Source organism: Engystomops pustulosus, chromosome 4 (genome assembly GCF_040894005.1).
Source record: "Engystomops pustulosus chromosome 4, aEngPut4.maternal, whole genome shotgun sequence".
In the NCBI taxonomy this organism is placed as follows: Eukaryota; Metazoa; Chordata; class Amphibia; order Anura; family Leptodactylidae; genus Engystomops; species Engystomops pustulosus.
The window spans coordinates 149791495-149817133 of NC_092414.1; the positions used below are offsets into that span (position 1 = coordinate 149791495).

At 41.2% G+C, this 25639-nt stretch overlaps 2 protein-coding genes across 8 annotated transcripts in view; both read left to right on the forward strand.

Annotated features, from left to right (window-relative positions):
* The window catches only part of LOC140127403 (threonine--tRNA ligase 2, cytoplasmic-like), a 140674-nt gene extending 125638 nt beyond the window's left edge, over positions 1–15036 (forward strand). For all 6 annotated transcript variants that reach the window (XM_072148062.1, XM_072148067.1, XM_072148066.1 and 3 more), the window contains 17 exons: positions 4034–4224; positions 4973–5096; positions 5243–5364; positions 5514–5631; positions 6433–6497; positions 7009–7087; positions 7371–7517; positions 8185–8283; positions 9180–9346; positions 10611–10773; positions 10952–11089; positions 11184–11261; positions 11993–12093; positions 12680–12784; positions 13852–13924; positions 14071–14185; positions 14793–15036. In XM_072148062.1, the coding sequence (XP_072004163.1) occupies positions 4034–4224; positions 4973–5096; positions 5243–5364; positions 5514–5631; positions 6433–6497; positions 7009–7087; positions 7371–7517; positions 8185–8283; positions 9180–9346; positions 10611–10773; positions 10952–11089; positions 11184–11261; positions 11993–12093; positions 12680–12784; positions 13852–13924; positions 14071–14185; positions 14793–14941 (2034 nt within the window). In that variant the 3' untranslated portion in view covers positions 14942–15036. The remainder of the gene's footprint in view (positions 1–4033; positions 4225–4972; positions 5097–5242; positions 5365–5513; positions 5632–6432; positions 6498–7008; positions 7088–7370; positions 7518–8184; positions 8284–9179; positions 9347–10610; positions 10774–10951; positions 11090–11183; positions 11262–11992; positions 12094–12679; positions 12785–13851; positions 13925–14070; positions 14186–14792) is intronic.
* LOC140127404 (uncharacterized) lies at positions 6–4013 on the forward strand. 2 transcript variants are annotated; one of them, XM_072148069.1, is made up of 2 exons: positions 6–1880; positions 2007–4013. In XM_072148069.1, the coding sequence occupies exons 1-2, from the start codon at positions 6–8 to the stop codon at positions 2871–2873; spliced, it is 2742 nt and encodes a 913-aa protein (XP_072004170.1). In that variant the 3' UTR covers positions 2874–4013. The 2 variants fall into 2 exon arrangements, with proteins under 2 accessions (XP_072004170.1, XP_072004171.1); XM_072148070.1 differs by having other exon boundaries at positions 6–2128; positions 2403–2619.
* Positions 15037–25639: the final 10603 nt, after the last annotated feature.

The following is a 25639-nucleotide window of genomic DNA, read 5'->3' on the forward strand; positions in this document are numbered from 1 at the left end:
GCACGATGGTCCCAGATCACATCCAACCCTTGGATTCTGGACATAATAAAGCAAGGGTACAAGCTAGAATTAACATCTCTTCCTCCCCAAAAGTTTATCCTGACCAGGCTGGGGTCTCAAAAATTGACTGCTTTAATTTTTCAGGAAGTCCAGAAACTCATTCAGATGGATGTAATTACACCTGTTCCAGAAGAAAAGTGGATGGGCGGTCACTTCTCCCCCTTGTTCCTCATCCAAAAGCCAAATGGATCCCACAGGATGATTTGCAACCTCAAAGGTTTGAACCAGCATCTCTTGTACAGGAAGTTCAAGATGGAGTCAATAAAGTCTGCAGTAACACTGATCCATCCAGGAGCCTACATGTGCACGATAGACCTAAAGGACGCATATTACCACGTCCCTATCTACCTTCCGTCTCAAAAGTTTTTGAGGTTTGCAATAGTCTCACCACAGGGGAAGAAACTATGCTTCCAATACAGGTCTCTACCTTTCGGGATAGCATCAGCGCCAAGAGTGTTTTCAAAAATCATCATAGAGGTCGTAGCCTTCTTAAGAATACATCAAGTTCTGGTCGTTCCATATCTGGACGACTTACTCATAATAGCGAAAAATCGAGAAGAACTTATTCTACACCGAGACTTTACAATCCAAACGCTACAGAATCTAGGATGGATTATAAACTGGGAGAAGTCTGCCTTGCATCCGGATACTCAGATCCTTTTCCTGGGAACCCTCCTGGACTCTGTGAACCAAAAATCTTATCTTCCCAGAGAAAAGTCAGAACGCCTGGTAGGTCAGATCAACGTTTTTCTCCATCGCCAGAGATGCTCGATAAGAGATGCTATGAAGCTCCTGGGGCAGTTAACATCTTGCATCCAGTGTGTCCAGTGGGCACAGAACCATACGAGAGTCCTGCAAGGTTGGATACTACAATCATGGGACAAAGATCCCCTACATCTGGACAATTGCATCAGCATTACTCCTGCGGTCAAACAGTCCTTAGTGTGGTGGACCATTCCTACACACCTACAGAGGGGAGTTCCATGGCATCCTTGGCCCCTATCTATAGTCCAGACGGATGCAAGTCAAAAGGGCTGGGGTGCGAACATAGGAGGATCCTTCTTCCAGGGAAGTTGGCCTCCTCATATCCAAAGAATGTCATCCAACTATCGAGAACTGAGGGCAGTCCTGGAAACCCTGAAGACAGCCAGTCATCTTCTGGTGGGACAACACGTAAAAGTCCTATCGGACAACTCAACGACAATAGCCTACCTACAGCATCAAGGGGGTACAAGATCTCCAGACCTTTCAGACCTCTCGAGCGAAATATTCTCATGGGCAGAATTGAACATCAAGTCCTTATCGGCAGTTCATCTGAGAGGGAAGGACAACAAGGTGGCAGATTTTCTGAGCAGGAAAAAACTAGACCACAACGAATGGTGTCTGAACCAAAAAGTATTCCAGCTTCTAACCCAGAGGTGGGGAATACCTGTAGTGGATCTGTTTGCCACCAGGGAAAATACGAAAGCGGAACTTTTCTACTCTCTCAGTTATTCAGAGACCACCTCGAAGTTAGATGCATTCAGCCACAAGTGGAACGCTCCTCTGGCATATGCCTTTCCTCCTCTGCCTATAATTGCAAGAGTTCTCCGGAAAATTCAAAGAGACGAATCCAGGGTCATTGTCATTGTTCCCTTCTGGCCCAAAAAGAGCTGGTTTCCGCTCCTAAAGAAGATGGCTCTAGCAGAACCTCTAATGCTACCCATTCAGGAAGATCTCCTCCATCAAGGGCCGCTTTTTCATCCGAAGCCACAGGATCTCAAGCTCTCGGCCTGGATCCTGAAAGGAGCTTTTTGAGGGCAAAAGGCCTTTCGGACAAGGTAATCTCTACTCTACAATCCAGTAGAAAACCAGTTACCTCAGCTATATACCTGAAGATATGGAAGAAATTTATTTCTTTCTGTGGTCCAGCAGTTCCCAATCAATCTTCTCCTAATATCTTACAGATCTTAGAATTCCTGCAAGCTGGGTTCGACATGGGCCTTAAGACTAGTACCCTTAAAGTCCAGATTGCAGCACTAAGTGTGTTCTTTGATTCATCCCTGGCGGATCATAGATGGATAAAGAGGTTTGTAAAAGCAACTGTCCGAATCAGGCCCTCAGTGAAACCTTCAGTGGCTCCCTGGGACTTATCCTTAGTGCTAAATTTTCTTACTGGACCTCAGTTTGAACCAATTGAATCTGTAAGCCTTAGAAACCTTACCTTGAAAACTGCCTTCTTAATTGCAATCACTACTGCAAGAAGGATTGGCGAGATTCAGGCTCTATCTATAAATGAACCTTATTGTTTAATTTCAGATGACAGGATCATTTTAACGCTTGACCCAAACTTTGTCCCCAAGGTTTGCACAGCTTTCCACCGAAACCAGGAAGTGGTCCTACCTTCATTTTGCCAGAATCCAAGAGCTGCTAAGGAAATCAGCTGGCATTCCCTGGATGTAAGAAGGATAGTACTCAGGTACATGGAAGTCTCTAAGAGCTGGCGGAAGGACTCTAATATTCTTCTCCAATTCCAAGGGAAAAACAAAGGGAAGAAGGCCTCAAAATCGTCCTTATCCAGATGGATAAAAACCGTTATCAAAGAGGCTTATGAGGCTCTGAAAATGGCTGTTCCAGATACCATAAAAGCCCATTCCACAAGAGCGATGGCTACCTCCTGGGATGAAAGAAGAGGAGCCACAATTGAACAGATATGTAAAGCGGCTACCTGGTCGTCTTCACTTACCTTCGCTAAACATTACAGATTGGACATTCCGAATAACATGGACCTTTCCTTTGGGAGAAAGATACTACAGGCCGTAGTCCCTCCCTAAAAAATAATTCATCTGGTATATCTCCAGGTGGGCCGTCATGGGGACGTAAGGGAAAAAGTGAATTAGTCTTACCGGTAATTCCATTTCCTTAGTCCACCATGACGGCCCATATATTTTTTCCCACCCTAGATATGTCATTTAATGTATTTAAAAACTTGCTTGATTTTATTGTTTGTGCATATTAACAGGCAATAAATCGGGTTGCATCCAAGCCGGTGTAGTTATTTGGTAGACACTGGAGTACGGATGCCGGGGTGGGGCCTTTTAACTTCTCTGCTTCCTGTCCCCACAGAGGTCAAGGGGTCATCCTCCAGGTGGGCCGTCATGGTGGACTAAGGAAATGGAATTACCGGTAAGACTAATTCACTTTTTTTGTGCTATCTTGGTTATTTATAGACGTAATCTGATTGGATTCTTTTTGCAGAACTCTACATCCTGAAACATAGCAATCTACATACAATTTATACATCATACATTTTTTTTATGTTGCTACATCTGTAGAGTGTCTAGTTTATGTGGCCATAATATTGTGTATAATATTGTGCCCATTTATAATACTAGTTACCTGCTCTCGATACCTAACTTTTTATACCCAAGTTAAAAATAAAAAATTCTTTCCCACAATGCAGCTGCGGGAAACCATTCTCCTGATCATAAGGTCTAATGTTCAGTGGGGAAGAAGGGGCTCCTAATACTTAAACTACTATTTTAAGTATTTTATTTCATTGTCTCATTACTTATTGATACCTGTGTCCTGAATTTATTGGCCTTAAACGCTGCTGTACATATTTATTTTGGACTAGTGACTGAAGCATTTCATCATTGTCTACCTGTGAGTTTTAGTGGCTGCTCAACCACTACCCTGCCGTTTTCCTGTGAAACAAATTTTGGTGTCTCCTTTGCATGCGCATGTATGTGAAGTGCTGTGAAGTAGTGTAAGGGTATAACATCTGCATGATGAGCCTCCATCACTAAATTCCTTGACTTAAAGGACCCATCATTAATCGACCATGGTTTAGGAGGTTTGTCTGTATGGCACAGATGTGACCAATGCCTTCATATTTATGTATTGTATGCCACTGACCTCAAACATTCTTGGCACTTAATAAAATAGATATGTTATTGTACTATAACCTTTGATCTGTGACCTTTATCTGCAGGCCCCTCCATCCCCGGTCTTTATCAAGGACAGACTTCAACTCTATGAAACATTGAAGAAAGAACATGATGCTTTAATGGCAGACCGAGCAGCAAAACAAAGCAAACCCATTAAAATCTTTTTGCCTGATGGAAAGGCCCTTGAAGGACAATCCTGGAGAACGACCCCATTTGAAGTAGCTGCTGGAATTAGGTAAGATGTCTTGTCGTGTTTAACATGACTTCAAATATTCATTTCTCAAGAATAAGTGGCCATTCCACTGCCTAAATTGAGTCTACTAACTCCCAAAGCATCCCCCAAGACAAAACAGCATAGTGCAGTGTCCTTTATAACTCCTCCGGAGCTAAATTTTAAGATTCCAAGCAATCTTTAGTTTTGGGAGTTTTTTGCTATGCAAATTAGCTTGATGGCTTCAGAAGCCAGGGTCTGCTTGTAATGACCTATCCTGAGGGCACAGTTATATGTTTTCAAACATAGTGCATGCCTTTACGGGGAGGTGCATCACATCTGCATTTCCACTGAAAAGCATGTGATCGGTAACTAGCACCACGTATTCTTCATGTAAACAATGCAAGGCACGTGGAGCTTGTTATTGATCGCATGCGGTAAAGTGGAAACGCAGATAAGATCGATATAAGCCGATCCCGTTCCATATGCATTGCCTTTCAAAACGCAATACAAGCGGTACCTGTCACTGCACCCTCAGGATCCGCTATCAATATGGAACCCTAACCTTATGGTAAATGGGGTTGTACCCTTGGACCCTTACAATCTTTATTAAGGGCCCACAATGTTTAGACCATCGCTACATTTTATTCAAGCAGAAGATTGATAGGGTGCTGACCTACTGCTCTGATATAGTTAACCCACCGTAAAATTCACATAACTTCATCAGCTGTAGCCACACACAACCAGCGATTAAATTTATTTTTATTTGCAGTCGTGGATTGGCAGACAACACTGTCATAGCCAAGGTGAACACTGAACTTTGGGATCTTGACCGACCACTAGAAGGGGACTGTACTTTAGAACTGCTGACATTTGACAGTGAAGAAGCTCAAGCTGTAAGTTACATACTAACATAGTATTATAATAAGTCATATTTATATGATAATATAACAAGGTTGTGTAATTCTTGTGGTCTATAAGATTGCCTTTAATTCTATTTAATTTTGTCTCTCTATTGGGCATGATTCTTGTGATCCTGTAGGTTTACTGGCACTCTAGTGCCCATATTCTTGGGGAGACCATGGAGAACTACTATGGCGGATGCTTGTGCTATGGCCCACCTATCGAAAATGGGTTCTATTATGATATGTATCTAAAAGAAAGGTAGGTTGTTTTACACACTTGTGATGTAGCTTCACACCTTGCAGATGTGTTGCTACACCTTGAAGCTTATGTATGCGCCAATATTAAAATTTAACCATTTTAATGTGTTTGTGATCAGAAAAATGTTATATTATGTGTACCTTATGTAGAGGGGTGTCCAGCACCGAGTTCCCTGTCTTGGAGAACATGTGTAAAACCATTATTAAGGAAAAACAGCCATTTGAAAGACTGGAAATAAGAAAAGACCTGCTCCTGGAGATGTTTAAGGTAAATAATACTGCCAAGATGGTTAATTTGCTTGATTTGTAAATGCCAGTCGTTTCATGTGCTGCCCCCGGTTTTTCTTGTAACAGGAGGATAGAGATTTTGTATAAATTGAATATGAATAAAAGGGATACTTGAAGGGTAATCGGTACAGAAGAGATACGTAATACATCACTGTCTATAAAGGGCCTTATGTGTCTTGCAATAAACTACTAAATAGCTTTAGGGGTTTTCTTTTAGCTTTCAACGTAAAGCCCACTGTAGCTTTTACACAATTCTTTTAGTTTAAAGGGAACCTGTCACCAGCCGTTACACTGCTAAACTAACATCCTCCAGATAGGATATGAAGTATCCTTTTTGACATTCTTTTTTTTTTAGTTAAAGCTCACCAGGAATGCCTTTCTTAGATAGTGACATGTTCAAATAGCCTATGCTGTGCTGATTTAAAAATTTGTTAGCATTTTCAATCATTTCAGTAGTTTATAGAATTTTTATTCACATTACCTGGCATCCTGCCAACAGCATGTGGTGAGTCCCAGGGAATGACAGCTGCAGCTTGTGTGCGCCTGTGTCTCCTCAGGCATTCTTCCTCTCCTCCACACCATCCCCCTCCCTCCCCTGCCTGCTCAATGCACATGACAGGAAGGGGAGAGGGGGGAGGGAGCTGGATGAGTGTGGAGGAGAGAAGACTGACACAGGCTGCAGCTGTCCCCTCCACATTCCTGGTGACTGGTTTACTTTTAAACTAGGATTTAAAACAATCTGTAGTAAACCTTTCTATAAACATGTATATTTTTTCCGCAGTACAACAAATTTAAATGTCGGATCTTAAATGAAAAAGTGGATACTCCTACCACTACTGTGTACAGGTAATGGAGATTCAATAGTGTTATTTTCCCAAACATCCGTTGGTGTTCAGTGAATACAGGCAGTCCCCGGGACAATTTTAAGCTGATTATTGCAATCTGGGACTATTTTAAAGTATCCAGAGAGCTTCACCAGAGGTCACAGTGGGCAGAGGGGTCCGTCTGTAACTATGGGTTGTCTGTAAGTCGGGTGTCCTTAAGTAGGGGACCGCCTGTACTTGAGTTTTGTATGTGTTTGTGATTATTGGATCAGAGTATGTATGTAATGAAACAATTGCTTTGTGTGACATTTGGTGTATTTCAGTTCACTCTTCAGAAGTAGACTATCATTTAGACTTTTACTGCTAGGTTTAATTTCTGACATCGAATGTCACATGATGTTGTTAGATATGTTTCTTTCTAATTCATTTTCTGTTTAGTTGTTTTTTTATATGTATTTTTTTTCTTAAAAGAAAACTTATGTTGTCTATACTGAACTCTACAATAATAGCAGCCTGTTCACTGTTTTCTATAGGTGCGGTCCTCTTATTGATCTGTGTAGAGGTCCTCATGTGAGACACACTGGGAAGATTAAAGCCTTTAAAATATACAAGGTAGATACATTGAAACAATCTAAAACGTCTTTGAGAAGACCATCCCACATTTTATTTTTGCAATTCTTTTACCCCCACCACATATTATTTTATATTATGCCTAAAATGCCCTGTCTTTAATTTGTCACAGTATATGTTTAGAATTTTTAACACCGACTATGGCTTGATGGTGTCATGCTCAATGATAACAATGTAGAATGTATAGTTTATGTGAACTCCTATTAGATATTTCTTTGTTTCTATCTAATTATTCTTTCATTCTCTTTGTAATGTAATGTCATAGAATTCTTCTACTTACTGGGAAGGGAAAGCTGACATGGAAACATTGCAGAGAATATATGGAATTTCTTTTCCTGATAACAAGCTAATGAAGGAGTGGGAGAAATTCCAGGAAGAAGCTAAAAACAGAGATCATAGAAAGATTGGAAAGGTTTGTATTGCCGCTTTCATCATGGGGAAAAAAAAAATTATTGTGAAACTGTATGAGTTCAGACACTTGTTGCAGTGACTGGCACATCTAAAACTTCCACCAACAAATGATCAAAGGAGGATGTAGCGCTGCGTAATCTGTGTTAGCGGTCCTGCTGCTGGGTTGTTGCCCTCCTATGGCCCCCTCTGCCCCTCCTGTGTACTGGCCTGTCTCCTGGTAGCTCCCCCAGCCTCTGAACACTACATTGACAGATACAGCAGACCGTCTGGCCACAGCTTGCATTGATGTGCACTACCTGAGCCGCTTGTGTGGGTTGCCAATGCGTTGTAGGCAGGTCATACAGGCATGTGTAAGCCACACACAATACTGAGCCTCATTTTGTCTTTTTTCACGGACATTTCAACAAAGTTGGATCAGCCTGTAGTGTGTTTTTTCCACTTTAATTTTGTGGGCAACTCCAAAGCCAGGTCTCTATTGGTTAATAAATTTCCATTGATTTCCACTTTTTTTTTGTGATTTTGTTGTCCGCATATTCAACTTTGTACAGAACAAAGTATTCAATGAGAATATTTCATTCAGATCTAGGATGTGTTATTTGAGTCCTCGCTTTATTTATTTTTTTTGAGTAGTGTATAGTGCACATTGACCAAATCTTCCTTTTTTATAGGATCAAGAGCTGTTCTTCTTCCATGAATTGAGCCCAGGGAGCTGTTTCTTCTTGCCTCGGGGGGCTTACATCTATAACACACTGATTGACTTTATTAAGGTCAGAGCAGCACTTCTAGCAGACATTTTAATGATTGTATCTTCAAATCGAAAACCTACACTTATCATATATAATAACCAACTCTCTATTAAAGGGATTCTACTACGTTATCTGCTGGCAGCATGTTGTACAGAAATGCACTGTGAATTCCAGTTTAACAACTCTGAGACATTCCCATTTAATCTCTGTTATTGAGGCAGTGCGCCAAGAACGTGCTCAGCACCAAGGGGTACTGTGATTACCTAAAAAAAGACTAACTTTTCTTTTCTGCTAATGGACTAGATTCGTCCTAACCAAGATCTAACACAAGGACAAGTTATACATTCACACGACCGTTGGAGGATGTATATACGTCCACTATAGGCCGGCAATGGGCGCACGGAGCCATGTGCTTCACTTTACCGTTCTGTACCCGGGGAAAAGATAGGACATGTATCTCTATGGAGAGGGGCGGGGGCGAGCAGCGCTCACCCCCTCCTCCTCCTCTCGTGTGCGCCGACGTGTTTAGCACGTTCGTGTGAATGTAGCCTAAGGCCGGCGGCACACGTGGCATTTTGAACCGGTTTTTAGGCAGTCCATAAAAAAAACACATGCGTTAAAAACCGAATGCGTTTTTGAAAACGCATGAGTTTTTGATCAGTTTTACCAATTATGTTAATTAAAAACGCATGCTGTTTTTAATGGACTTTTTAAAAACTGCCCAAAAACGGGTTCAAAACGCCACGTTTGCCGCTGGCCGAAGTGTTTCCATTTGTTCTTTACCACTAAGGCAATCCTCACCTAGGTACAGGATGTTATTAAGAGTGGACAATAGAATTTCTTCTGATAGACAAATACTGTCCCCATAGGTTTTCTTTGTGGAAACAAATTATGAGATTTATTCTGTATTGTTACAGGAGGAATACCAGCTGAGGAATTTTACAGAGGTAGCAACACCCAACATCTACAATAGCAAGTTGTGGGAAGCATCAGGGCACTGGCAGCATTACAGTGAGAACATGTTCTCCTTTGAGGTTGAAAAAGAAACCTTTGCACTTAAACCTATGAACTGCCCTGGACATTGGTAAGTGCAACTTTCCATTTTCTATTACCATTTTTTCCGGACTATAAGGCGCACTTAAAAGCATTGGATTTCCGTGGAAATCCAAAGTGCGCCTTATAGTCCGGTGCGCCCTATGTATGGCGCTGGGCAGCGGACAATACTTACATAGGTCCCCGCTACCGGAGATCGGAGACAGCAGATCTCCAGCGGGAACTGCAGACCACGCGGCACGAACTGCCGCGTGGTCTGCAGTTCCCGCTGGAGATCTGCTGTCTCCGGTAGCGGGGACCTATGTAAGTATGGTCCGCTGCCCTCCTCCACCTCCCCCTCACCTTCCCCGCGTGTCCCGTCGCCGCGTCCCGTCGCCGCGTCCCGTCGCCGCGTCCCGTCGCCGCGTCCCGTCGCCGCGTCCCGTCGCCGCGTCCCGTCGCCGCGTCCCGTCGCCGCGTCCCGTCGCCGCGTCCCGTCGCCGCGTCCCGTCGGGTCTCCGCCACGCCCCCGGACCCCGCGCCTTATAGTCCGATCCGCCTTATATATGTAATTATTACATATATAAGGCGCATCGGACTAATGCGCCTTATAGTCCGGTGCGCCCTATAGGGCAAAAAATACGGTATGTAAATTCTGTATTGCAGATTCTGTCACCCAACGTATCTGGTTATAAATGCCTATTCAATGTGGGTCCCATGCCTCAGACTGTTGCAAGGAGCCAGCCTAATGATATATATAACCCTTAATATCTTGATAAATAGGTTTTCTGTGCTGTATCATAAGCCACAATTTTAGCTCATTAAACCTGAAAAGTGTGCTTATGATCTGCATATAATGCTGTAACTATAAGGTTTATTACACATATTTTACTGTGTTTTATTTTAGCTGTGGTATAGCAGCCTTTCCTCCGAAGAGCGAATGATTAGTCTTATGTTTTAATTTACATAGACTCCTTTTCCTAGATCTCCTACTGACCCTAATACAAAACCTATATGGATAAACAATCCTCTTGCCAAAGACTATGCATCCAGATGCAACATAAATAAATGCACGGAATTACTTTGTCATCTGTAGATTTTCACTGGGTATATTTCATCTCTGTATAAACAATATACATTGCTGCAATTTGCTCTTATTTCAATTTTTTCTGATTGGTAGATAATGACATCTTTGCACTACAGCTTTTGAACTTAACACTGAAAGTACCACGTGATCAATTAATTGCAGGTTTTCCCTTCATCACTTTACCACATGGATTCCAAATAATATTGTTGTGTTTCTTTTGCTATTGCAGTCTTATGTTTGGCCACCGTCCTCGCTCTTGGAGAGAATTGCCCTTGCGCTTTGCAGACTTTGGTGTTCTCCATCGTAATGAGTTATCTGGGGCATTGAGTGGACTGACCCGAGTCAGACGCTTTCAGCAAGATGATGCACATATTTTTTGCACAATGGAACAGGTAGAAATAAAATTGATCCCTGTATATGCACAAGTTACATGTCAGTTTGAGAACATATTTTATTCAGTGAATGTAATTTACTATGTTTGTGTCTAATTTGTAAGTCCACTTGGCTTCTAAAGGAAGTAAACCTGAAATTTCACTAATTGTCATGCGGAAACCCTATAATCCTTTCTAGATAGAAGAAGAGATGAAGGGATGCCTGCAGTTCTTACAGTCAGTTTATGAGGTATTCGGATTTACTTTCCAACTTCATCTTTCAACCAGACCTGACAACTACCTTGGAGAAATTGAGATGTGGAATCAAGCAGAAAAGGTAGGAGGCCATTGACATTATAAGCATTCTCCTTTACAAATGACTGAAGATAAAACATGTAAAATACTTTTCTTTCAATTCTCGCCATTATCAGCAACTGGAGAACAGTCTCAATAACTTTGGACAACCCTGGAAACTGAACCCAGGAGACGGTGCTTTTTATGGCCCCAAGGTAAGTATCAAAACATCATGATTTCATATATTTCTTACTTCTTTTTTGCCATCTTTAAAGGAAACCTACCATTTCAAATGGTAGGTTTAAGCTGTAAACACCGAGCACCAGCTCAGGGTGAGCTGGTGCCGGTGCTTAGTTTCGTTAGTGTTAAAACCGCGGTATCGCGGTTTTAACACTTTTTAAACTTTATAGCAGAAGCCGCTTCGGCGCGGCATTTCCTATGTAGGCGCGCGCACGATCGTGCGCACGCAGCGCCGAAGCAGTTTATGCTATAAAGTTTAAAAAGTGTTAAAACCGCGATACCGCGGTTTTAACACTAACGAAACTAAGCACCGGCACCAGCTCACCCTGAGCTGGTGCTCGGTGTTTACAGCTTAAACCTACCATTTGAAATGGTAGGTTTCCTTTAAAAATGATCGCCTGCCTATAGAAGATGGGGGCAAGAGGTCAAACATGGGACTGCAATAAGTTGTGGATGCACAAACCTTAGCAACTTTTGGTAGCAGTGTTGATGTTCCTAATATAACCCCTATGAACACTAATCCATAGTTGACACACATTTTTAGGGCCGTGTACATGTCCATTGATTAGATACAGTAGTGATGATAACCTAACACTGATTATCGTGAATTGCCACCTGTAAATCTGCAAATGTAAAAAAAAAAGGTTTTCAAAACTTCCAAATTCATATAGACAGTTGTAATCTGAAGTTGGATCTTTTATTTCAGATTGATATTAAAATCCGAGATGCCATTGGAAGATACCATCAGTGTGCAACTATACAGCTTGATTTCCAGCTCCCAACCCGTTTTAACTTGACTTATGTGAGGTAAGATTGACTACCTGAGACGTAATGTGTGCTCTCAGGCCACAAACAGCGGGCCTGTGTGTCATTGAAAACCTCACACACCTGTAACAGAAGAAAAAGACAAACTTGAACAATAATAGGACCTGCCCTATTATTTGCGCTTGTGCAGTTGGCTTATGTCCCTGGGCAGGAGCCCATAGGAAGACATATAGGGGAAGATGTTTGCCACAGAAACTACAGTTGTGTGCATGACGCCTTATCCAGACGGCCCCCCACTTAAGAACATTCGACTTACAGAGGACCCCTAGTCACAAACTGCCCTCTGGATGGTCCCAGTGTATAATGACCAGCTGTAACAGTTATCAGAAGTGTCTATAATTAAGCTTTACTGTTCTTATGAAGACCCAAAATTTTTAATATCCAAATGTTACATAAATCAAAAAATTTTTGGCTGAGGTTACAATTATAAAATATACAGTTCCGACTTGCATACAAATTCAACTTAAGAACAAACCTACAGAACCTATCTTGTACGTTACCTGAGGACTGCCTGTAGTGTATTGGCTCTTATAAGAGTTATCGGGATGTATATTTTCTTCCTCTGCAGCAAAGATGGGGATGATAAGAACAGACCTGTTATCATTCATCGTGCCATATTGGGTTCAGTGGAACGGATGATAGCAATTCTTTGTGAAAATTATGGAGGAAAGTGGTAAGATATCATTTCATTTTTTCTCAAATACATGAAAACTGAAAATGTGTGTTATACATCTTGAGTGAAAAAGATACGACAAAATGGCAATTTTAACCAGTGAAGAACTCCAGTGGTTTTATATATAAAAAGGCAGTCCCTGAAGAGAACAACAGTCTTAGACTTCTGGTTACAAACAGACCTCTCTGCCCCACTGTAACTTCTGATGAAGCTCTCTGGATGCTGATAATTTACTGAACTGTAGCACCAGGGAACAAAAAAATACTTTGGAGTTAAACTTACTAAATATACCTGTCCCGACTTGCATACAGATGAAATCTAAGAACAAACCTACAGAACCTGTCTTGTACTGCCTATATATAGTGGTTAAATGGCTATGATGGGTATAATCTCTGGTCATGTGACTAATGCTTGGCTCCTGCAACCCCAAGAAATGATTTTTTTACAGCAGATATTAGGACACACAAACATATTAAACCCCTTACCGACATATGGCATATTAGTACGTGACACGTCAGTTTTGGGAGTACGGAGAGGGCTCCGAGAGACACAGCCTGGAATATTAAATGCCATCCCTATGAAGTACAAATGGTTACGCAAAATACAAGCCCTTACAAAGCTCTGTTCATGTAAAAATAAAAAAGTTATGTATTTTTGAAGGTGGGGAGTGAAAATGGAAACGCAAGAACAAAAAAAGGGCCAAGTCGTATTGGGGTTAAAGTAAAACATTTTTTAGTTTTAAATCTTAAATAGAAATAGAACAACCAGATTTTTAAAAAAAATGAAATTTAGCATTTTACTGAATGAGCTATTTTTGCTGCAGATAGAGAAATGTCTAACTTTGGACAATTGTATGATACATGAAAAGTAGGCAAGAGCAGGACAGGCTTATACATTGCTATTCTTCATTTGGCTCATTAGAGAAGGTTATCAAGCAGACACTCTCCTCAATCATGTCTGGGTGCCCAGAAACTGCTTATAGATGAGGCTTATTCTCAAATAGTAGTTTGCACTGCTGTGCATTAAAAAATATCAAGTACAAAATGGCAATTATTTTTTTTTCCTAGGCCATTTTGGCTTTCACCTCGACAAGTGATGGTAGTCCCCGTTGGACCAAGTTGTGAAGACTATGCCCAACAGGTAACTTTTATATTCACATGGACAAGCTTATATGTCCTTGAACCTCTTCTGTGTTATGCCATGAAGATCAACCCTGTCCTTGTGATGTTTTTCTAGGAGTAAGTACTTATTAATACTTTCTATATTCTCTTTACTGTGATTTTTAGGTGTGCAAAGATTTTTTCGAAGCAGGTTTCATGGCTGATGTGGATTTGGATCATAGCTGCACATTGAATAAGAAGATACGAAATGCACAACTGGCTCAGTACAACTTTATTATGGGTAATTATGTAATGATAACTTCTAGGCTGCATTGTAAGGTAGCACAGAAGAATATTGGTTTTATCAGCAACACATTTTTATACCTTTTTGTTTAATAATTTAAAGTTTTAAGTAGGATCAGTAGAGATCAAAGGTTGCTATGTCTTTTTTTTATCAAAATGTACACATCCTCTGTTTACAAATGATATGTTGATCACTAAGGTCTTAATATCTTCTTATCCATAGCTTTAAACCGCACAAAAAAAAATTATTTTGAGAAAGTTTCCATTTGTCTGTAGTATAGCAAGTCTTATCATAAACTTTGTTCTATGTCACAATGCCAAAAATGTATTCATACATGATTAAACCTAAAATACAAAAACAGTCTAGTGAAAATATGACCTTGAAGTTTTCTGTTCTCTGAGACAAAGGCAGAAATAAGTTTGGGGAACGATTTTACTGGTGGGAAGAGGCAGATTTAAGCTGGGACAGGTTTCCTTTAAGGGCCTATAAATATGAAAGGGACAATAATTGGAGGTTTAACAAACACCACAGTGTAACCACATTTTTGTTGCTTGTTTGTGTGGTATATGGACTTCCTGTTGACAAGAAATCTATGTATTTCTAGTGGTTGGAGAGAAAGAGAAGGCAAACAAAGCGGTCAACGTACGGACACGAGACAACAAGGTGCATGGCGAAACGTCTATAGCTTCAGCCATTGAGAAGCTTACCAAGTTGAAAAAGTTACACAGTAAAAATGCAGAAGAAGAATTCTGAAACAAAAATTCTGCCGATTAACATTAAGGCAGATATTGTTGCCACTGTGAAAGAATACAAACTGCTAATAAATCTTTAATAATTTATTAATAATGGATTTTTGTCATGTTCATTTTCTAAATTAATTATTTCTTTTGCATGATCGATTTAGCTAACCAAATCTAGAACTGCTGAACCAAACTCTGCCAGTTCAGCACTACAAGGTTCGGTCCGGTATATATGCCTCCTGCATGGAGCGAGTTTGTTGAAATAGACTCGCTTATGGGAAACCGGTTTATACGTTTTATTTATCCCTTATTGCTTAAGCCAGCTTTCCAATATTTTAACCACACATTACATGTCTTGATAATGCCACTGGTTGGTCCAGGAGGGCAAATTAAATAGGACTTCACAAATGCCAGAAAAGTGTCTATGGTGCACTGGCCTTCTGGCAAAATAGTGTTGGAGGCAAAGTGAGGATTAGGTTCTACATTTTCTTGTAGCAGTTCCCACAGTTTCATGTCACTATTCAGACGCCACCAGCTTCTTTGTTACATATGCCAGGAAACAGGATGCCAGGTTTACATATGCCAGGATTTTTCAGAAACTTGGCAGAAGAAGTCACCATTGCCTGATGTTCTGAACAAGTAACCTGGACTGGAACAGACTGGAAAAGGTCCACTTTGAATTGGTTCAGCGCGAAGGCATTGAGTTGAGCTCTCCAATTATGATTTTGTTGTGGAGCAACACACTGGCTCTTCTGCTGGTCTGATGAGTTGGGAAGACAAACTACAGTTAGTCATCCATAGTAGCAATATGAGGGCACAGGACATCTGCAGCCACATGTGTTGGTTTCAGGGCAGGGCTTCTAACTAGCGTTTTTCATCCACATACGGCAGGAATTTCCCCATTAGCCACCATAATATTACAACAGTTAATTGGCGGCATTCCTGTTCACCAGGTTATTCACCAATCTAACATTTATGGAACCAGCTGGTACTGCAGCATTGGTGATCTACTAGTACAGACAACAATATCAGTGCACAAATCTGCCACATTATACCATATGGAACCTGCATGCCCAACCATATCTAATCTTGTGTCTAGGCTGAAGATAACCCAACAGGTCACTAAAGTTTTCTTGAAATTGTAGTTTCCTTCCAACAATTTAATCTATTCACAATGTAATCACATTTTTCTGAGTACAAAATCATACTATTCATATGTAGCACATGAAAAACTTCCAAAACATTTAAACAGTTTTTTTTGTTTTTTCTTTTGGAAGATGTTATTAATGTGGATTGTGCTTCAGCTAAGTAGTTTGTTTGGGGATAAAGGGTTATTTTTATCTAACAGTCTACATTTGTATCTGGGATCTGTTTTTTATGGCTTTTTCTTTGCGGTCAAAATGACAAACTGAGGGAGATATACCATGTACCGGCACTCCTGCACCAGAATATACGATAATGGCGACGCACCTCCGCAAGGCCAACGGGCAAAACTATGCCAGGTATGACTGTAGTTTGCAGGGGTATACTCATTAAGCATGGGTCTAGGCTCAAAAGAGAATCTGGGCTTAAAATCGAATCTCTTTTCACCACCTTACAACGCCTTGAGGCCCAACATAAACAATCCCTACAAGAGTCCACCCTGAGACGGCTCACCTAAGTGCGACATGAGCTCAATTCCCTCTTAGAAGCGAAACAACAAAAATTGAGGCTTCCATGCTCCCGCTCCTTCTATGAATGGGGCAACAAACCGAGCAGACTCTTAGCGAGGGCATTGAGGGATAGGCAGGCCTCCACATACATACCTTCAATCAGAAATCAAATGGGGAATAAGGTTCATACAACTAAGGATATAGCAGAGGCTTTCACATTGTATTACCACTCCCTGTACAAACTGCCCCCCCCCCCCCCTCTACAGCTTTCCCTCCACCTAGACCCATGCAGACACTCGAGCAATACATAAGGGACACTGCTTTGCCTACCATTCCTGACCTGGGAATGGAACAGCTGGAGGCCCCATTCTCTCCAGAGGAGCTTCAACACTTGGTGAAATCACTGCCTGCAGGTAAAAGCCCTGGCCCCGACGGGTCCAAAGCTATCTTTTATAAATCCCTACTGACTGAACTATCCCCTGCACTGCTAAAGGTTTTCAATTCTAACGACTCCATGACGTCTCTTCCTCCATTTTTGCATGCCCATATTACTGTGATCCCAAAGGAGGGAAAGGACCCCCAGCTGTGTCCCAGTTACAGGCCAATTTCGCTAATAAATTCGGATGTTAAAATCTACGCTAAAATGATTGCGGCTCGCTTATCTCGCTTCGTGGGTTCCCTGGTCAGGTAGGGTTTATACCCTCTAGAGAGGCTAGGGACAATACCCTTAAGACATTCTCTCTGATACATTATGCAAAACTATCCTCAGCGCCATTTTTGGCGCTCTCACTTGACGCAGGGAAGGCGTTCGAAAGGGTGGACTTGTGGATTACTTGAGGCGACACTGAGGCAGATTGGCCTGGGCACATTGATGATGGCTCGTATTAAATCCTTATATGATTCCCCTAGAGCTGAAATTAGAGTGAATGGTTCTCTGTTCGACCCTTTTATAATAAATAATGGCACGCGACAGGGATGCCTGCTATCCCCACTACTATATGCATTAGTGATTGAACACCTGCTAATAGCAATTCGGAATAATCCATCCATACAGGGACTGAGATTTGTGGAGACCATGCACAAATGCTCCGCTTTTGCGGATGATGTTCTACTCTACCTTACGGACCCCCTATCCTCACTTCCTGCAGTAATGGAATCACTGAGCATGTTTGGCTTTTTCAGCAACCACAAAATTAACCTCTCAAAGTGTGTTGCAATGGGAGTTGGAACTGACTATGCAGACCCTAAGTAGTCAATATCTGTTCACCTGGAAGAAAGAGGCGATACGTTATTTGGGGATTCGAATGCCATCAGACCTGGCCCAAATCTACTCACTCAATTATGGATCGATTTTGGAATCGCTCAAAACGGACCTTGCTAAATGGACCACCAAAAAAATTTCATGGGTGGGTAGGGTGGGCTGTATTAAAATGACAGTTCTCCCCAGACTTCTTTATTTATTGCAGACTATCCCACTATCCATCCCAAAAATCTTTTTCAATAAACTCACCAGTATTCTCAACCGCTTTCTTTGGGCATCTTCCCATCCCCGTATCGCTAGAGCAACCCTGATTTGTAGGAAACAACAGGGAGGTCTAGGGCTGCCAGACTTCAGGGGTTATTTTCTTGCTTCATCCCTAGCAAGAGTACTGGACTGGTTCCACAATAGGGAGCATAAGCTATGGGTCCGCTTAGAGGTAAAGTTGGCTAAAATTCCCCTCACGACACTTCCTTGGTCTAACAGATACTGGGTGACACCGCACACACTACATGAGCTACCTTTTAATGCTCCCCAAGTGATGAGAACACTGAAACGTTCCTCGGGTTCCACACACTTATTCTCCTCTGATGGTCCCTTGACACCCATATCTGACAACCCAGAGTTCCCTCCGGGAATGTCTGCAGATTTTTTTAGCCGCTATACGTGACCAGGGCTCCCTTCGATTTCAGTCGGTCACCAAAGACGATTCCCTCATTCCGTACGAGGAGGTGCTCACTAATGATCTCCGAACAATCCCCCCCCCCATGCCCAGTGGGAATACAACCAATTAGCGCACTTCTAAGACAAATCTGCACAGAGAATTAACGCCATTTGAGTTATTGTGTATTAATAAGGGGGCAATCTCACACACAATCACACAGGTATATGGGCTGCTACTGGACAACTGGGGCAAGGAGGAAACCCCATACGTCAAGGCATGGGAGAGGGAGCTAGACAAGTCCTTTTCACAGGATGAAGGGGCAAAAGCGTTCGAACTATGCCATAAACTGTCTATCTCCTGCAAGGCCCAGGAGACAAATTACAAAATTTTGTCACGCTGGTACTGGGTGCCCACTAAATTAAGGTCCATCTATCCGTCCTGTTCAGATCTGTTGGAGATGTCATCAGGCCCCTGGCACTATGACCCATGTGTGGTGGGGATGCCGGTTGCTCCGCACCCCTTCTGGTCGCAGGTGCGTAAGCTTATTAATAAGTTGACGGGACACCAGCTGGAGGATGACCCTTTGATCCTGCTTCTCTTAACCCCTTATCACCGACACTAGTTTTCAGCTCAATGACCAGACTCGATTTTTCAAATCTGACATGTCTCACGATAATTGGTTATAACTTCGGAACGCTTTAGCATATCCGGGTGATTTTGAGAATGTTTTCTCGTGACACATTGTACTTCATGTTAGTTATAAAATTTAAGTGATAAGTTTTGCGTTTCGTTCTGAAAAAAAGTGAAAATTTGGCAAAAGTTTGTAAAAGTTCTTCATTTTCCAAGTTTGAAATGTTCTGGTTTCCAGACAAGATGTAAAACTACCCAAAAAGTTTGATAATTAACATTTACGGAATGTCTGCTTTATGTTGGGATGATATTTTATGCTTCCGGTCATTTTTCTAGGATTTTATGAGGTGCAGAACTTTAGGTGCAATTTTTCTCATTTTCATGAAAATTGCCAAAACTCACATTTTGAGGGAAAACTCAGCTTTCAAGTGACTTTGAGAGGCCTAAATAATAGTAAAACCCCATAAATTACCCCACTATAGAAAGTTCACCCCTCAACATATGTAAAACAACTTCTATTAAGTCTATTAACCCTTTAAGTGTTTCACATGGGTTAAAAAATATGGACCTGCGATTTAGAAACTATAGAATTGTTTTGGAAAATACATTCATTTAGGCCAAAACTGACATTTTCAACGCTTGATGCCCAATTCCTCCCGAGTGTACTGATACCCCATATGTGGTGGTAAACTTCTGTACGGGCGCACGGCCGAGTATAGAATGAATGGAGGCGCCATTCACAGCAGATTTGTATTGTCACATTGTACGACCTATAAATTTTTTTTTTTTTTGGTAATGCAAACATATGAGGGCTTATTATTTACGGGATGCGGTACAATGTATAGATAATTCATTTTGGGAGTTTAAAGCTTATTCTTGAGATTTTATTAACTATTTCAAGGGGGACACAAACAAAATCATCAATTTTTATTTTGGATTGTTAGCATTTTTTTCCCCCCGCTCACCTTAACGTAAAAATAATATTTTCTCTTTATTCTCTGGTTCACTACGATTGCGGTGATTCCTCATTTATATAGTTTTTCTTATTTTTGCTCAATTTTCCTGAGCGAAACCAATATTGGAGAAAATCGCATTGTTTTTACTATTGACAACTTTTCATGGCCATAACTTCTGTATTTTTCTGTTGTCAGATCTGGTTGAGGGCTTATTTTTTGTGAAAACAGTTGTTTTTTTCAGTCGTATCATATTAGGGAACATAACTTTTTTTGATCACTTTTTAGAACATTTTTTGTGATGGTGTTTGATGGAAAATTGTATATTATGGGAAGTTTTTCGATTTTTTTTTTTTTACGTAGTTCACCGAGCGGGTTCAATATTGATTTAGATTTATTGCACAGATTAATACGGACGCGGTGATACCAAATATGTACGTGTTTTTGTGTTTTATTTACTATATTTGCATTTTATGTGTTACTGGGGAGATTATGGGACTTTTATTTTATTTATTTATTTAATTATATTATAAAAAGATTACATTTTTTGTTTTTACTTTTTTTACACTTTCTACTTCTTGACTTGAATAAGTGATCATCCGATCGCTTATTCAAGCCTTTACACTGCAATACACTTGTATTGCAGTGTATAGTGTAAGTAACTGAGCATGCCGCGCATACAGCCGGGTCCTGCCAGGAGGCGGAACCCGGCACAGAGAGGAGCCAACAGCCCCGGGTCACTCGTCGGAACCCGGGGCTGAGGCAGGAGGACTCGGATCCCCCGGTAAGCTCACCGGGGGGGTCCGATCCACGGGGGACACACTGGCACGCCGCGGTCATGCTTGACCGCGGCTTGTAAGGGGTTAAACACCCGGGATCTGAGTTTTTCCGATCCCGGGTGTTAGTGCCGGGTCTGGGCTGTGATATCACAGCCCGACACCAGCACCAGCTAGACCCGGTGTCCCGAAATCTTCTTCTGACGCGCCGCTGTAGAAAGGCGTACACGTCAGAAGAAGTACCCTTAAAGGACACCTGTCATCAGGTTTCTATCACTTGTCCTGTCACCTCTACCTGTTGGAGCAGCTCACAAGGATCCCATCCCAGCCTTTATCTAGTTATTTCATACATTAATCATTGTAAAATCATCTATTTTTTATCATATAAATGAGGCTGGTCACATGGTCAGAGGCAGTGATGTCACCCCTGTTACCCCTCCCCTCTCCTCCCCCTGCTCATGTCTGTGTGTAATGTATAGTAAAGCATGGCTAGTGTGTGCTGCATCTGCTGACATGCTGCATCCTCCTAATATACAGGTGAGAGACACAGACATCAGCTACACATGAATCTGACATGTTCTGCTGTAACATGGCTGCCTGGAGCTGCTGTATCTCTCCTATACACACACACATGCACACACAGGCTGCAGGGGGTGTGGCCACCAGCACCAGGAAGCACATCATTATACAGCCTCACATCATTATACAGGCTGTCAGTCAAGCACTGGGGGTGTGGCTGTGCCTTCCACTCATGAATAGAGTGGACAGCTTGAATATGCTAATGCTTCATTGGACATTTCACAGGTCATTTGCATACAGCTTTAGGACCTCATTGCTTAGGTTTACAGGCATGTAGAGGGACAATAAAGGGATAGAGGCAATGCTCTCTAATGGCAGTTTATGAAAATATATTTAGTTTAGGGGGGTTATTTTGCATGACGGTTTCTCTTTAATGACCGCCGTAAAAAGCTGATACGGCGGTCATTAAAGGGTTAATTCTACCCACTTCAATTACCAAAGCCAAAAAATCACTCATGGGATTCATGCTAATTGCTGCAAGGTTCCTCATTCCTAGGCTGTGGAAGACTACCAGAGTCCCACAAATTTCAGATTGGTTCGGTGAGATAACTGTGCTACATCGGATGGAAGAATTAACTGCTGCTAAGCATAATATCAGTACCGATAACACAACCATTTGGGGCCCTTGGCTGCCTTTTAGACAATCACCCGATTTCAATACGTTTACGTAAAAACGCTTCTTCATCCCGTCTACATCTGGATTGCTCTAGTTGATGACTGATTTCACACCTCACCCCTCCCTTTCTCTCCTTTCTGTACTTTATAATAGCTTATCCATTTGCTAGTAATATATCTATCTAGCAACCCTAAAATTGTTAATGTTAACTATTTGGTGCATACATATATGACTTTCCATTGACCTCACTACGTCTGTGTTCTGGAAAACTGATAGCTATTGAGGTCCTTGCTTTAAAATATACACTCACCGGCCACTTTATTAGGTACACCTGTCCAACTGCTCGTTAACACTTTATTTCTAATCAGCCAATCACATGGCGGCAACTCAGTGCATTTAGGCATGTAGACATGGTCAAGACAATCTCCTGCAGTTCAAACCGAGCATCAGTATGGGGAAGAAAGGTGATTTGAGTGCCTTTGAATGTGGCATGGTTGTTGGTGCCAGAAGGGCTGGTCTGAGTATTTCAGAAACTGCTGATCTACTGGGATTTTCACGCACAACCATCTCTAGGGTTTACAGAGAATGGTCCGAAAAAGAAAAAACATCCAGTGAGCGGCAGTTCTGTGGGCGGAAATGCCTTGTTGATGCCAGAGGTCAGAGGAGAATGGGCAGACTTTTTTGAGCTGATAGAAAGGCAACAGTGACTCAAATCGCCACCCGTTACAACCAAGGTAGGCAGGAGAGCATCTCTGAACGCACAGTACGTCAAACTTTGAGGCAGATGGGCTACAGCAGCAGAAGACCACACTGGGTGCCACTCCTTTCAGCTAAGAACAGGAAACTGAGGCTACAATTTGCACAAGCTCATCGAAATTGGACAGTAGAAGATTGGAAAAACGTTGCCTGGTATGATGAGTCTCGATTTCTGCTGCGACATTCGGATGGTAGGATCAGAATTTGGCGTCAACAACATGAAAGCATGGATCCATCCTGCCTTGTATCAAGGGTTCAGGCTGGTGGTGGTGGTGTCATGGTGTAGGGAATATTTTCTTGGCACTCTTTGGGCCCCTTGGTACCAATTGAGCATCGTTGCAACGCCACAGCCTACCTGATTATTGTTGCTGACCATGTCCATCCCTTTATGACCACAATGTACCCAACATCTGATGGCTACTTTCAGCAGAATAATGCGCCATGTCATAAAGCTGGAATCATCTCAGACTGGTTTCTTGAACATGACAATGAGTTCACTACTCAAATGGCCTCCACAGTCAGAATTGAGGCAGTTCTGAAGGCAAAAGGGGGTCCAACCCATTACTAGCATGGTGTACCTAATAAAGTGGCCGGTGAGTGTATATACACCTATGTATATTTATATCATTATATGTATATTATACTCAAATATTACTTTATATTGTCTGGACCTGCGTGTCCTTTGATTACAAGTGATGCTAATTTGTTTAATGTCAATGTTACAATGGTTCAATAAAGAATGATACAAAAAAAAAAATAATGCAGACAAGGGGCAAGAACCCCCTGTGCCCGCCCACTCCATCTCTACCCTTCATGCACCTATGGCGTGGAGATGGAGTAGCTGCTGTACGAATTGCAATATCTTACACAGTTCTCTTTATTTACTGGCTATGTATAATCCGAAATCATGAAATTTGTATCATTTGTTTTAAATACCGAGTGTATATAGCAAACACCCGCCTAACGGCTGTTATCAGAGCTATTATTCATTGTAGCTGTTATCTAATGTGACGCTGTCCCACAATAGCGTTTTGATTTGGTTTTGAAACAGAATCAAAAAACACAGGGGCGAGCTTTAGGGTGCAGTCGCACATCATGTTTAACGCATGAGTTTAAAAACACATTGCAAGAGCTGAAGAGAGATTCGTCTAATTAACCCCTTAAGGACGCAGCCATTTTGTAGCTTAAGGCTTAGCCCCATTTTTTGGATTCTGACTTGCGTCGCTTTATATGGTTATAACTTTTGAACTTTTGATTCTGAGATTTTTTCCCCACATGTTGTACTTCATTTTAGTGGTAAATTTTGGCTGATAAGTTTTGCGTTTATTTACAAAAAAAGAAAAAATGATGAATCTTTTGAAAAATTTGCCATTTTAGAAATTCGAAATCATCACGTTTTCAGGCAGATAGATTAAATAAATTGCCGAATAACATTTCCTATATGTCTACTCTACATTTTTAGAATTTTTGAACTGTCTGGATAATTTATTTTGATGTCATGCGGCTTACAAATCGGATAACGCTTTTCCGGATTTTCAGAATTGACTATTTTGGGGATAAATACTGTGTTGAATGAAATTTTACATACTTGACATCAAAACCCCCTATATAATCAACCCATTTTCAAATCTGCACCCCTAAAGCTATAAGAAATAGCTTTTTTACGAAGATTGTTAACCCCTTGAGATCTTCATAGTAATTGAATAAAAATGGAGGTGAAATTTAGAATGGTCAAATTTTGATGGTTATACATTCATTTAGCCCTATAATTTACACATTTTCAAAAGATGAAAAAGAAAAAAGTCACCATACAATTTGTTCTACAATTTTTCCCGAGTACAGCGAACCCCCACATGTGGACGTTACTTGTTTTATGGGCGCACAGCGAGGTGCAGAAGGGAAGGAGCACCCAGCAGCTGCCAGGATTCTAGTTTCCTCATTGGCCCCTTTTGTAGGCTATATTGGGGCCATGTGACGGGATTTTTGTTGCGGGATGAGATGCTTTTGCCAGTGTTACCATTTCGGGGTTGGTATCCCCTGTTGTTGAAAATTTCTGAACTTTTTTTTTAGGGCAGGAGTAGAAAAGCATCAATTTTGTACTGTATTTTTTCCTTTATTTTTTTTTGGTGTTCACCGTATAGCCTAATAATCATGTTATCTTTATTCTATGGGTCGATACGATTAAGGGGATATCAGACATGAATATTTTTTCTTACGTTTTACTAAATTTGGCAAATAAAACCCTAATGTGGGGAAAAATCTATCATTTTTGCATCGCCGTCTTTCAAGTGGCATAACATTGTTACTTTGGCTCTGGAACTGGTTGATGGCTTGTTTTTTTGCGGGACATGTTGTACTTTGCACCAGTATCATTCTGATGTTTTTTGATCACTTTTTTATAACACTTTTTGTGGGATTGAATAGGTAAAAATAATTTTGCAGGGTTTTTTTTTTTTTTTAATGGCGTTCATTGTGCGGGTTCAATAATTATCTACTATTATTCTACAGATTGTTACGGGCGCGGTGATACTATATATGTGGGGTTTGTGTTATGATTTAGACTTTTTTTTAGCATTATATGTTATATAATGTTTATATGTTATGGGGATTATGGACATTTTTATTGATTTATTACTTTATTTTTTATTGAATAACCTTTTTTTTTTTTTTTTTTTTTTTACTTTTTGACTATTTCTACCATGGGACATACCTTGCAATACTAATGTATTGCAGGGTATTAGCAGTGTCAGTCTATGCACATGCATAGGCTGACACTGTACCTTTTAAGATGACGTCACTGATGCCATCTTTCAGGCACTGCCAGCAG